General features: G+C 45.9%; 1 protein-coding gene across 1 annotated transcript in view; it reads left to right on the top strand.

Moving 5' to 3' along the window:
* The window catches only part of LOC117702094 (thrombospondin type-1 domain-containing protein 4-like), a 40,222-nt gene extending 28,492 nt beyond the window's left edge, over nt 1-11,730 (top strand). Inside the window, exon 2 of the mRNA XM_034493413.1 lies at nt 11,196-11,730. Within this exon, the coding sequence (XP_034349304.1) occupies nt 11,196-11,730 (535 nt within the window). The remainder of the gene's footprint in view (nt 1-11,195) is intronic.
* Nucleotides 11,731-14,536: the final 2,806 nt, after the last annotated feature.

Genomic DNA, 14,536 nt, shown 5'->3' with positions numbered 1-14,536 from the left:
CAAACATTTAAGCTTTCTGCCTCTCACGCGTGTTATTTCAGCAAATATTTAGAGTGCTTCTGTATCAGACTTGGGCTTAGCTCAGGATTATACACACATATATAGCAATGGACGAGCCTGGCCCTGCAGAAGCTAAAGGTGTAGGAGGAAGCTGAATCTTAACACTGCCCAGCCAGAGTGTTAATATCACAGCCAAGAAGGATGTGCAGGCTGCCTAGTGAGGGCACTCGTAATGGGGCAAAGACCAGGAGCCTGCACTAGTGCACAGGTGTACCCATGAGGCAGTATTCCAAGTGGAGTCAGGTTGTTGGGGACCTGGTGGGTGATACATTGCTTTTGGGGTTCAGGATACAGGAGGAACTGAAGACTAGAGAGTAGACCAAGAAGATTTAGGACTCCTGATGGAAGGTATCAGATAACTTCAAACCTAAACTCCCTTTGAACTGAACTTTGTTCTCTAGCCAGAGATGAGTCACAAAAAGGGCTCGTTTATTTATCTTATGTGTGAGTGTGCGCAACACAAGGTGTGCATGCATTTGTATGTAAGCCTACATTAGATGAGATGTCTATTTTTTTTTTTTTTTTTTTTTTTTTGGAATTTTTGAGACAGAATCTTTAGCATTTGGAGCTCAACTAAACTGTCTGGCCAGCAGGCTGGATTTCTCATAGGTTCTGAGGACCACACTCAGGTTATGACACTTGGAAGGCAAACATTTTATTGACTGAATCATATCCTCAGCTCCCATAAAAGTGTCATATATAGAGGGTAATGACTATGACCAGGTCAATGTGGGAAAAATCAAAAGTATAAGAGGCTTCTCAACTGGGTACTTCATGGATGGGTTGGTTCTAGCCACACAGGGACTGTGACTAGGCATGCTCGTCTTCTCTGAAAATCAAGTAGTGGACATTTTATAATCCCAACTCTTCTTTCCACAGAGAGGTTGGGTTCTAAGAAGCCTCGCCCAGGTTTGGGATTTGATGACTCTTGGTGATGTAGAATCTCCCAGAGTACCCACCTCTGCCATAGACAGACATTTCAGAACCTTTTGATTCCTGATCACTCCAGCTTTGGGGGCTTCCTGTATGTACATGAGTGGGTATTTTGTGTCCCTTCTTGAAGCATCTGCGTGTATAAGGACTAAGAGTCCTCACTGAGTTCTCTCTTGGCCACTGCATCAGGACTGCTCTGCCAGGAGACATCTGCTTCTGCTCCTTAGGGCACAGTGATAGACTGGGTGGGTTTTGTAGACTCAATGCAAAACAATTCAGAATTTTGCATATTGTGTTCATATATTGAAAGCCCTTGTGTGTGTGTGTGTGTGTGTGTGTGTGTGTGTGTGTGTGTGTGTGTGTGGTGTGAGGAGGCAATGGCAGTAAAAAGAGGAGGAACTCAAGTGTGTCTGCCTCTACTCCATCCTCTTAGTCTTGTTTTTTTTAAAAAAAAATTATTATTTTATATGTATGAGCGTTTTTGCTTGTGTGTATGTACCATGTGCATGCAGCACCTGTGGACGCCAGAAGACAGCTTTGATCCCCTAGAACTGGAGTTCCACATGCTTGTTAGCTGCCATGTGTCTACTGGGAATCAAACCCGGGTTCTCAGGAAGAGCAGCCTCGGGAAGATGAGTGCTCAGACATCTCTCCAGTCTCCCAAGTCCTGTTTTGGGCATGCGTACATTTGCTGTGTGTGTTAATTCCTTTGTTCATAATCTCTCTCTCTCTCTCTCTCTCTCTCTCTCTCTCTCTCTCTCTCTCTCTTTCTCTCTCTCTCTCTCCTCCTCCTCCTTCCCCTCCCCCTCCCTACTTCCCTCTCCCCCCTCCTCTCTCACATGAATAGGAACTCTTTAATATCCTGAGTTTAGTTCCTTTGTCCCCTGTTTCTGTTTTGGGGGGAGCTTGTTACATCTATGTATGTGCACCTGGCTTGCCCTTTAACCATCTTCCTCCAGAGTCTGAATGGGTCATAACTTAGCTGGTTCCAGATTCTCCTGTTGAAGGGCATATACACTATGCTTCAAGTTTACAGTCCATGGTCACAATTTGGGTAGGAACATGGCTTACTGCCGTGACCCGACCAGCTGACATGTTGGTAACAGACTTTCCACAGAGCCTGTGGTTCTCTCTGATGCACTCAGAGCTGCAGCATCCGCCTGATCTCCGTTTGTTCCCTCTCAGTTTCTCTCTTGTCTGACTGCTACACAGACTACTGCTGGAAGGAAGAATGATTCCAGGTTCTAACTCCTCTCCATCGCCTGGAGGATAGGCTGTGCTTCTGCCCTCTGCAGCCTGGAGGTTGGCTCTTCACCCACACCGCCCACACCTAAAGATTTCTTTCCCCTTGCGGTAATTTTACTTTGTTTCAAGACAGGATCATACATGGCAGCACAGGTTGTCCTGGGAACTCACTATTGTAGCACAGACTGGCCTTGAACTTCCAGTCATCCTCCTGCCACAGCCTCATAAGTGCTGAGTTTATAGGTGCATGCCACCATGCCTAGTCTGTGATATCTGGCTCCTTTCTGATATTGCAATCCTCAATGTCATTCTGGAACTGAGCTCTGGGAAAGAGATGTGCTTGCGGGCTCAGACCATCCCTCCTGCTAGAGTACCAGGGATGCTGCAGGTTCAGCAGCATGTGATGTGGGGTCCTAAACCCTTATTTTTTGCACATCTGCCAGCACCGAGAAAGACAGCTGTTAGAGGTAGTTCCTACTGTCCTTTGTGTGTCGTGTGTGTTTGTGTGTGTGTGTGTGCGCGCACGCGTGTGTGTACATGTGTGCACGCATGCTCACAAATCTTTTTACTTACTTTTTTGTTAGAGATATCTCTGTAGCCCAGGCTGGCCTCAGATGCACTATATAGCTGGAGATGACTTTGAATACCTGACCCTTCTTCTTCCACCTCCCAAGTGCTGCGATTACAGGTGTATGCTGCCACACCTACTTTCTGAGTACTTGGGAAAGAACCCAAGGCTTTGTGTGTGGCCAAACAAGCTACCTGCCAACTAAGGTATAGTCCTAATTTCTAAACACCCTCAGGATGGCTTTTGCTTTTAGATTGTATTTATCTGTTCTTTGAGGATTCCACGCATGTACATAGTGTTTTTTGGTTCTCTCTACCCTCTGAGCCTTCCAGGTCCTCCAGATACCCCAGAAGTCCCCCACCCGATTGGAGCTACCTATATGTGCATGCGTGTAGGCCATTCAGTAACATAGCACCTACCAGAGGCCACACCCCCAAAGGAAAAGGACTCGTTCTCTCAACCAGCAGCCATCAACTGCCAGTAACTTGCAGCTAGCGCTGGGGTCTCTTGAATCCCTCCTCCACCCACACTGGAGTGTTGACTGGTTTGATGTTGCACAGGTTTCTGTGTAGAAAGCCTACAGCCTGCTCTGGGTTCGTGAGTGCTGCCATGCCCAGAAGGCATTGTTTTACTACCGCACTAAAAGCCTTTTTAAGAGATAACATTTGGTCTTACTGATGAACTGGGAATGTCGGGTCTTCATCGCAAATCCCAGTCTTCTTCCTGCTTCTCCTAGCTTTGAGGACCACAAGGAAGGAGGGGAGAGCAGGAAGATGCCCATGTGTATCTTGAGCCAGGAGTCGAGGGCAACCTTCAGATGCAGCATCTCTGCACTTGGCAGGCAGGGGTGTACAATGCATAGCATCACACTTCCCCAGGCGGGAATTTGGTGCCAAGACTAGGCTGTAAAACACTGGCTTGGTAAGTGGTTTTGCTTGAAGGAGACAGTACAGAGTTCAAATGTGGCAGGAAGAGCCCTTCTACCCCTGTGGGCACTATCCATTAGATACAGTACAGGCCATGTTTTCAACAGAATCTAGCACAGGGACTTCATCCAACCGTATGTCAGTCTGCTCTCTCAGGGGATACGATCCTTCTGCCTCCAAGCATCCTTGCCATATTCTCTGGGGAAAGACTTATTTCTTCTAGCTACCTGACTGATATATCTATGTGCAAGGCATGTTATTTCTCTGATTGTGGAAAACCCTGGACCTCCCTGGAAAAGCCTCGCAAGGAGACTTTGGCATGCGCTGGGTAATAGGGCTCTTAGGTGACCCCTGTGTAGAGTCCCCACCCCCACCGCTTTCAGGCTCCCTTTCAGAGGCTGGCAGTCACAGGGGTTGTTGCACCCTCGGATGTTGGGTCCTTGAATGTGGTTAATGTTAGCACAGCTGAGGGGCTGGGCCTCTTGCAGGGACCTGGCTGAGCTTTAGGGAAAAGAGAATGGAAATAAACAGGGAAGGTATAAGAAACATAAATAATCCCCCACTGCCTGTTCTACTCTATGCTGACAACCATCTATCTCTTACAAGAGGCTGTCAGCCTTGCCTGGGTGGTTTTTAAGCTGAGATGGGCATGCACAGATTGGAACTCTAACTTTTTCATGCCTTAAAAAAAACAAAACAAAACAAAACGCATGTGTGTGCATTTGCATGTTCATATGTGTGCAGATGTGCATGGGTGTGGCCTGGGTAATATTTCTTAGTTGGCACACATCTTTTTTTTTTTTTTTTTTTTTTTTTTTAAGACAGTTTCTCACTAGCCTGGAACTCACAAGTAGATCAGGCCATCTGGTCAGCAAACACTAGGGATCTGACTATCGCTCTGCCTCCCCAGTGTGGGGATTTCAAACCCACCTCACCATGCCAAGCTGGTTAAATGTAGGCTCTGAGATTAAACTAGGATTCTCGTGCTTGCCAGGCAAACACTTGGCTGGCCCCGCTATCTCTCCAGCCTATCTCAGCTATTCTCCAGCTAGTCTTGTTCTGAGAATAGGTGTCTGATGCTCAGAAGGTTCTTACCCAACAAAGAACATTTTGATTCCGACTTAGAGGGAGGTGGCCTTGTCTGTAGGACCACAATTGATTCATGCTCTTTAGATAAAATATAACATTTCATTTCATCTTAGGATATTTATCACTCAGCCTTCTGACTCTTTTATAGCCAAGAAATGAGAGAAATGCAGTAGTTAAGGAAAGGAACTTGCGCTGGGCAGTGGTGGTACACGCCTTTAATCCCAGCACTTGGGAGGCAGAGGCAGGCGGATTTCTGAGTTCGAGGCCAGCCTGGTCTACAGAGTGAGTTCCAGGACGGCCAGGGCTATACAGAGAAACCCTGTCTCAAAAAAAAAAAAAAAAAAAATGAAATAAAATAAAAAATAAAATAAGGAAAGGGACTTGCTTCCCGTGGGTATCAAGGACCAGAACCACTCATTTGTGCTTTTCAGTTTTTAGTGATTAGTTATTATTTTTAACTAAATTAATTTTATGTGTGTGGGTGTTTTGCCTGCATTGATGTCTTTACACAATGTGTGTGCAGTGTCCAGAGGCCAGATCTCCTGGGACTGGAATTACGGAAGGTTGTGAGCTACTATGTGGATGATGGGAATTGAACCCATGTCCTTTGCAAGAGCAGCCAGTGTGCTTAATCTCTGAGCCATCTCTCTAGCACATCAGTGGTTCATTAGTAAAAGTGAAAACCTATTATGTACTAGTCATCGTAGTAGGCTATGGTGATCCTGACAAATAAGACCCAGCCCCCAGGGAACCTGTTTCTAGTGACTCAGGCAGGAATATAAGGACACATAAGAAAATAAGGCTATACTCTGATAGCTCAGGGGTCCAATGGGAGGCCAAAGAAGGGCATCTTTTCTGTAGAAGAGTGCTTTGGGGTTTGGATCAGGCCAAATGTTGCTGAAAACCTCTGTAGAAGCTAGGTGTGCATTTCTGGTTCTGTTCTGGGAAGGCAGCATGAGAGGAAAAAAAAATACAAACCGAGGCTGGGAAGCCTGTGGAGAAACCACAAGCACAGCAGCAGGGCTGGTCCATCCAGGGCCTAGGGGACAGAAGGTTACAGTAGGCATCTGCACTGGCCAAGCCAGAGCATGTGGAGAAGAGGAGCAAGTGCAAGAGCCAGTTCGTGTCTGGCCTGGGCTGCTGTAGGCTGATCAAACAGTCCTCACAGAGTGGTCCCTAACGAGTAACAGCATCTCCCTAGGCTTGTCAGAAATACAGATTCTCGGAGGCCCAGGTCAGACTTAGCAGGTGGAGCTTCCCAATCTATTGTAGCGAGTGTTCTAGGTGAGTTTAATGGTCACTCAGAGGGAGGCAGTGAGGAACTAGAAGGGCAGTAGTCTATAATGCTGAGCCCAGACTGGAGTGTGCTGGTTCTAGATGCGGGTGGGTGGGTGGGTGGCAATGTCTAGGAGCTACTGCTGAAGCCTTCCAACTGCTGCAGGGTGACACCAAAGGGCTTGTCACAGTTGCAGAATCAGGCCTCCTTCAAACCTGACAAATCACAAGCTTATTGTGACCGCACGCACGCACGCACGCACGCACCCACGCACCCACGCACCTACACCTACACCTACTAGGAGATTTACTTCCATCCCAGAGGCTAGCCTAGAGGCAGGAATGGGGGTTGATGCTCAGGATTGTGGTAGAGTCAAGATGACCAAACTGTGACATGATCTTTATGAATGAGTTTGGGCTTAGCACTGAAGTTAGAGTGAGGCAGATTCCTAGCATGTAACAAATAAACAGCATCACTAATGGCTTCAGCTGTCATTAGTGATGGAGGGTATCTCCAGAAATGTCACATCCTAGTGATTCACTGAGCCTGAACCTAGTTCTGACCCCATTAGGAGAAACTGAGGCACAAAAATCAAGTAACTTACTGAAGGCTCCTAAGCGAGCCCTCTGGCCTCTTCTCCAGTAGTGGCAGAGCTGTGGTTCAAACCCATGGTTCTTGGCTTATGTGTGTGTCTTAGACCACCACTCTCACTTCTCTGAACTCTGAACTGTAGCTTTTCAGCCGTATTGCCTGTGGCAGTTTCATATGTTTCACAAAGACCCTGACTGAGAGCCACACAGGAGGGAAGGGTTTATTTGGCTTACAGTTCCAGGCGATGGATCATTATTATGGGGACATCCAGATAGAAACGATTCCTTCTGAGAACAGGTGGGAATGAGTGTATCCGTGCTGCCTGCTTGCCCTTTCCACTCTTACATACTTCAGGGTCCAACATAAGGAATGGCGCCACCCACAGTGGGCTGGGTCTTCCTATATCAACTAACAAGGCCTGCCTACAGGTCAATTTAACCTATTTAATTCTCTTTCCAGGTGACTACAGGTTACTCTAAATGCTGTGGAATTAACAGGTAAACCTAACCAGCACATTGCCTAACTTTTTGCAAGTAGCTAAAATTGTGTCAAGTGGAACTTCTAAAGTGAAGAAGTTCCACAGCTCGGTTCTGGGAGACAAAGCTTAAGAAGGAGCCAACTTATTCCCCAGGGCAGAGCTACTGCATGCTCTCCCTGAAGGGTTAAATAGCCACATGGACCCCCAGACACATCTGTGCTTATTGTGACAACTCTGTGTAAATTTATCCCGTTCTGTGGAGGCCCCCTGCAAGTGGCCAGATGGTCTCTGTCTTGGTGAGGAAGAGGCCACCATGAACCACCAGGATGGTTTGCTCTGCTGGGTCACAAGGAAAACAAACGTGGTCTCAGCCAAGTGGGGACAACTCTGTTGTTCACCCAGAGTTGGGAGCCGAGGTCTCAGAAATCAAATTGCTCACAATCCTATGTCTGGCTCGCTTGCTCATTCTTAGTAGTCTGTTTATCGGGATGAAATGAACATCTAATGCTTTCACATCACTGTCTTTTCAGAGGTGTGGTTGTTTCAAGAGATTTCGAGTAGTTTGAGGGGATTGGCAAGAACTATTCTCCCCCCTTCTCCCACCACACACCAAAAGGCAATGAATACAAAACTAGACATTTGTAAATGTGTATTACCCTCCAGGGGAAGGGTCTGTCTATTTTGGGGAAGATACTTTCCCAGCCATCCATCCTAGCAGCTTTCTCTGCTGCCCACAAGTGTTACCAAGCAGGTGTGGCTTCATCAGTGTGTACTTAGCAAGGCAGCCTGTCCACAGGCAAGCAGACCTTTTCATATAGTCCATAGGCCGCAGAGGGATAGTTTTGTTTTGCTTCGATGCCATTATCTTTTTCTTCGCCAAACCCAAGCATTTCTGATCTTGAATTTTGACCCCTTTGTTTCGACGTTCAAGTCTGTTCTGTGACTATGTTCTTCAAAGCTGTGGGTCTGTGGACCAGCAGCACTGAAATCTCCAGAGAGATTGAGGCTCTATCCCAGACCTCCAAACAAAGCCCTCTTTCAATGTATATGTATATGTATATATTATATATGATATAGATGAACATAAGATGTGTGTGTGTGCACATGATGTGTGTGTGTGTGGTGTGTGTGTGTTTAGTGTTAGGAGGTAGTTTTATGAGTCCAGCCATCTCAGGAACGAGTTCCACCTTGTTGTCAGGATCAAAATTGAGTCCATGTTCCCAGTGCCTGGAGCCCAACTCCTGTGCTGCTTCTTCAGATGTTTCCTGTTTGACTGCTAACCCGTAAAGGATGTCAAGAGGGAAGATGCTGTTATCCTGTTATCTACACTCAGGCTCACAAGTCATAAATGTGTTCCTAGTTAATCGTCTATGCGCAGCTTGCCCACCCCTTTACCTCCTTATCATTCCAAAACTCCAGGCCAGCAGAGTCCAGGAGGGGACATGATTGCCAAAGATGACTCAAGGTCTCTGAAACCAGCTTGCCTGGATAAGGCCCAGTCACCAATGTTGACTTCCTTGCTTAACCCCTTGTGTCAAAATATGATTGGCCAATGCAACAGCCCACCCCAATTCTCCTTGTTTTGTGTTCCAATTCTATAAAAGGTTGTACAATCTCCCTTCCGGGAGGTGAAGTAGCCACCTTCCTGGGTGCTCAGAAAACACAGCTTACGTTATAAAACTTCTAGTGAGTTCTCTTGCCACCCACCCTGAACCCACCAGAAGAGGCTACAGGTCAATCTTAGGCATCGTCCTTAATGATTCACTACCTTATTTTTTTTCCAAGAGAAAATTTCAGCTGGAGCTCCTTGGGTTAGCTAGACTGGCTGGCGAGCAGGTCAGTGTTCGTCATGTGGGTTCTGGAGGGATCAACTAAGCTCCTCATGCTTGCACAGCAAGTACTTGACTACCTAACCTATCTCTGCAACCCAGAACCTGCATCCTAACAAGGTCTTAGGCACCAGCAACTGTGAGACATCCTACTCTAGTTGTCTGGGTTTCTCCATTACCTTCAACTGAAGTCTCCACTGAGCACTTACTTCGGGGCTAGATTTCATTTTTGGTCAGCTTTCAGAACTTAAAAACATACACATTCCAAAATCCCTTCTTTTTTCCCCTCCTATGATGTCATTCATTTTACCTGGCCTGCCACAAGAAAGAAAAAAGGCAAATTGGGTCCAACTCATATGTGTATTCTAAGACCAACTTCTTAATGGCATCTGTTAAAGCCGCCACCATTAACTGAGTCCCAAGTGTTGCCAAGATTAATTGAGAAATGCCTGAAGGTAAAATAAATACTGCAGCTTAGTTTAATTCAAAACCGTATCAGCCAAGAATGGAGGTGCAATTAGTGATAAAGATGTTAATAATTAGTTGTGCTCTGTTAAGTTTTATATTCATGGTTATATAGAGTGGAGAAAGAATTTCCCCAGGAGGGAAGAAATCAATGTTTCACCTTGATTGCTATTTTAATGTGCTTATTTTAATGGGGCCATCCTGGAGGAACCCTTGGGCACATTTCCAGCTTTACATAAATGTAGAATTAATTATTACAAAAGCATATAATTTTAGAGTTGGAGCAACCTTGGCGGTCATTTAATTCAGCTTCGTCATTCCACAAATAAGTAACAATCGGATGGCTTGAGTCCTTCTACAGAGCACTGAGATCTGGGCTTCTGTACTCTCAGACCAATGGGGGGGGGCACCTTCTCAGACCCCTTGCACTGTGTGTCTCCTGTTGCCTCAGAATTCCCCAGACACAATTAGATGGGTTATTTCCAAAGTCCTTTCCCTAGCCTGCATTCTGCTATGGCTGCTTTTGTTTGTGAGGTTGGGATCCTGGAACACATTCCTGGTTCCCTTTTGTTTTTCTGAACCATTCCTAGCTCTGTGCTTTGTCAACAGCAGTTGCATAATAAATAGACATGCATGTGTGCCTGGGGCTGGAGGGTGTGCGCTCTTCTTGCAGAGGGCCTGAGGTTAGTTCCTAGTGCTCAGTCTGGCAGCTTACAAACCCCCTCTAACTGCAGCTCCAGAGGATCTCATGCCCTCTTCTGCACACAAATAAAAATAAGCAGTAATAATATAAATGAATAGTAATAGAAATTGATTGGCAGTGGAATTCTGGACCTGTCTTTGCTTTTCTGTTGTGGTACTGGTACTGAGGTAGAAACCCAGCCTTGTTCACAGAGAGGATGAGCTACATCCCCAACCCTGCAGCCAAATACCCTGATCATTAGAAATGACTGCATCTTCCCACCTGAGGCATGAAGCTGACCCCCGGTGGAGTGGGAAAATGCTTCAAATCAGGGCATTTGGCTTTGAGAGATGCAGTGGTTAAACGTTGATGAGCATAACCACTTCATATGCGATTTTTTTACAGTCTCAGAAGGCAGTGGATCTTTAAAAAAATAAAATAAAATCTAAAGATTCATGCCAGCATGAGGATGATTTAGCATGAGGATGATTTATTGCTTGGCATGGGTTTCCTTGAGACAACAGAGACAATTGCTTAATTCCCCTCTGGTCTTTTAAGGTCAATGCAAGTTAGGTCTCAGGACTGTAGTAGAATGTCATGGGGTCAGGCTAAGCCTCACTTACCCAAGAATGCTCTTGGGCTATGCATGGTCTTGGAGATCATGTGGAATATCAGACACAGCTGAGTGAGAAAGAAAAAAAAACCACATTATCGGGGGAAAAGTGAATGGGACACTAATTGATGCTGAAGTTGCAATTACATCTTTACAGGTCTCAGAAACCCCAGGAGCTCCCCATGACTTGCAGAAATGGCCAAGCTCCCTGGTGCAATGAGCTTGCACTGACCACAGCATATGATTCTAACCTTGCTTCTAACCTTTCACATTACCTGCAGGCCATCCAGGCATTGATTTTCAGCACCGTTCTCCTCTAGTCTCCAGGAAGCCTCTGTCTTGGCTTCCACGATGTCTCTTCTGAGCCATGGTTTCAGAGCCTTTGAGTTGGTACGCAATTCACATGACTCTGTTGCTCTTTGTTCTGTGCTTGTCTTTAGGAGCAGGACCAGAGGTCCCATTGGCCCTGGCAAGTATGGCTATGGGAAGGCTCCCTACATCTTACCACTGCAGACGGATGCCACACATACTCCACAGAGGCTTCGGAGACAAAGGCCTTCATCCAGGCACTCCAGGTCCCAGGAGGCATCTGCTTCTAAGCAGGGCTACAGGCCACCAACCCACCAGTTCTCCCACAACAGACCTCTCTATCAGAGCGACAGTGGCCCTCGTTCTGGACTGCCACCTTCTGACGCCTCTATCTATCAGCTGCCTTTGACCCAAGACCAAAGCTATCCTGCAGCTTCAAGTCTCTTCCACAGCTCGGAATTGAGCGGTAACAATGGTGCTAGGCCCCAAGGGGCAGCTCAGGCCTTCTCCCAGCATCTTCGATCCACAGCAATCTCCTGCATCGGGGCCTATCGGCAATACAAACTGTGCAACACTAACGTGAGTACCCAGCACCTCACCCTGGGCTTGGAGGCAGCTGTTTCTCTTAATTCCTGGTCAGTTGGCACCCATTACCTGAAAGATTGAGGGAGTTCATGTCAACAGACCTTTTATCTCTTTTCCCTTTATTCTTCCATGTATTCACCCATATGTGTTCTGTGTGTGTGTTTGTGTGTGTGTGTGTGTGTGTGTGTGTGTGTGTGTGTGAAGCTAATGCTTTAAAAAGGAAGTATACCTAACTGATGGAGTTGCATCAACAATTGTGTGGTAGTGATATTATCAATTATCCATCTCGGGGTGCCAACTTACAGAGTGTCAGTGGCTTGTGCCAATATTGTTTTCGTATGTGCGTACCTATTTGTGTGTATGCACAGGCATGTATAGGGCACAGGCCAATGTCAGATGTTTTCCTCGCCCACTTTCCACCTTGTCTTTAACTTATTTTTCTTGTCTTGTTAAATATTTATTTATTTTTACTTCTGTGTATGTGTGTGTGGGCCTCTGTGAGTACATGTATATCATGTGGGCACAGGAGCCCATGGAGGCCAGAAAAGGATATTGGATCCCTTGGAACTGGACTTTCATGTGGTTGTGAGCTGTCTGATGTGGGTCCCGGTAGCTGAACCCGAGTCTTCTGAAAGCGGTGGATACTCTTAACTGCTGATTCATGTCTCTAGCCCCTCCTTATTTTGTTTCTCGTTGAATCTGAAGCTCCCTGACTCAGCTATTCTAACCGGCCAGAAAGCTTCAGGAATCTCCCTGTTCCTGTCTCCCCAGTGCTGGGATCACAGGTACACCCTTCTGTGGCAAACACTTACCAAATGAACCATCTCCCCTACCCCAACAATATTCATTCTTTGCTCATGAGTCAGGTGCAGTTTGGCTGCCAAGGAAGGAGGTGTTTGGTGGGGGCGGGGGGAGCCACCTAGCAATCTTCTTGGAGACTCCCTGCTACTCCGGAGAGCAAGCACCTCAGGTGATGCACAACCAAAGGAGAAAATGGAGAGATCACGACGAGGCCCATCTCAGGAGAGAGCCAGGACAGCTGGGATGGGAGATGTGTGTGGAGTGCTCTGGCCAGCAATTACTTTCTCACTTGGGTGGGCTATTTCAGGAATTTAAGAATTTGAATAGCAGTCATCTCATTGTGTAGATCATCTGAATACCCGCTTTGGAGATTAGTTCAAAATGTATTTTTTTTTGGTCCTTCCTTCTTCCCACATCTCAGTAATCTCTGCTTTCATCAGTAACTCCCCTGGAGCCAGGCCTTGCACATGCTACTTTTCCCGACTCCTCTGATCTTCTGCTTAACTCAGTGAATTTGTTCCCCTCTTCATTTCACAGTTGCAAAGCAAGGTTTAACAACTTAGGCAGACACCACTGCTCCCAGATAGTAAAGCAAGCGATCGTTATGAACTGTGTGACTAGGCACGGTGCTTCTAACAGCAATGAAGGGCCAGGCAGAATGGAAAGGAGCAGGGACTGGGAAGAGGTTAAGTTTCTAAGCTGCTACAGTTTTCATTAATAATTTAATCTGCCTTAATACTCGTCGGTGGGTAACAGGACAGCTGGTACATATTAGCTTCAATTTCCTCATTAAAAATCTATTTCCTGCTATGGAGTCCATAGAAGTGACTTAATTTGTGATCTTAATAATTCCTCCAAACGCCTGCTCTGCCTTTTAGCCTGTTCGTCCATGGTGAGATTGTAGGGAATTATTCGTTTCTATAAAGCACTCATTTTTCTAAAGCCAGAGCTAGCCAGCCAGCCAGCCAGCCAAATTGCAATGAATTCCGTGCCGTGGAAGATGAAAGTCCCATTGTCTATTGGTCTGAGGATGAAGCTCTGTGGTAGAGCATTTGGCTAGCACGCACGAGGCTCTACATTTGGTCCTCTGAAATGAAAAAGAAAAAAAAAAAGTCCAAATATTTTATAGTGTTGTTATGAGAATCAAATGAGGTGTTGCCTAAAAATGTTTTGTGAACTGAAAAAGTAAGGAGTTACTTGCCTACGGGATCAGATGTGGATCTTGTTTTGAATAACCATTAAAGCTGTTCTATTAAAGGGAAATCAACTCTTTGGTAAAGTCACACATATTCTCCCACTGACAAGTATGTCTTGTAATTTTGAGATCAAAGGAAGTCATAAAGAAAAAGGAAAAGACAGAGAACAGTGGGAATAAATGTGGAACTGTTGTCTACTTAATCTTTTTTCATCTGATTTTCATTCGTGTGTGTGTGTGTGTGTGTGTGTGTGAAAGAGAGAGCTATGTGTATGTGTGAGTGTGTGAGAGAGTGCTATGTGTGTGTATGTGTGTGTGTGAGTACTCTCTGTGTGTATGTGTGTATGCTATGTGTGTGTGTGCATGAGAGAGAGTTCTCTCTCTGTGTCTCTCTGTCTCTGTGTATATGTGTGAGTGAGAGAGCTATGTGTGTGTGTGTGTGAGAGAGAGAGAGAGAGAGAGAGAGTGCTATGTGTATGTGTGTGTGAGAGTGCTTTGTGTGTGTATATATGTTTGTGAGAGTGCTATGTGTGTGTGAGAGAGTGTGTATATGTGTGTATGTTATGAGTGTGTGTGTGTGAGAAAGTTCTCTGTCTCTGTCTCTTTGTCTGTCTGTCTCTGTCTCTGTCTTTCTCTCTCTCTCTCTCTCTCTCTCTCTCTCTCTCTCTCTCTCTCTCTCTCTGTGTGTGTGTGTGTGTGTGTTTACTGGAGCTGGAGTTCCAGGCATTTGTGAATCATCTGAAGTAGATACTTCAAATTTGAACTCGGGTCCTCTGGAAGACCCTCAAGTGGTCTTGACATGTAAGCCATCTGTCCAGCCTCAGGCATATCAATTTATTATCTAATTACTGTTTGCAAAATAGAGATCTATGGCTGGATGTGGTGATCTAG

The sequence above is a fragment of the Arvicanthis niloticus genome, unplaced genomic scaffold (assembly GCF_011762505.2).
Source record: "Arvicanthis niloticus isolate mArvNil1 unplaced genomic scaffold, mArvNil1.pat.X pat_scaffold_438_arrow_ctg1, whole genome shotgun sequence".
Taxonomy (NCBI): domain Eukaryota; kingdom Metazoa; phylum Chordata; class Mammalia; order Rodentia; family Muridae; genus Arvicanthis; species Arvicanthis niloticus.
This window is presented reverse-complemented; position numbering and strand designations above follow the sequence as displayed.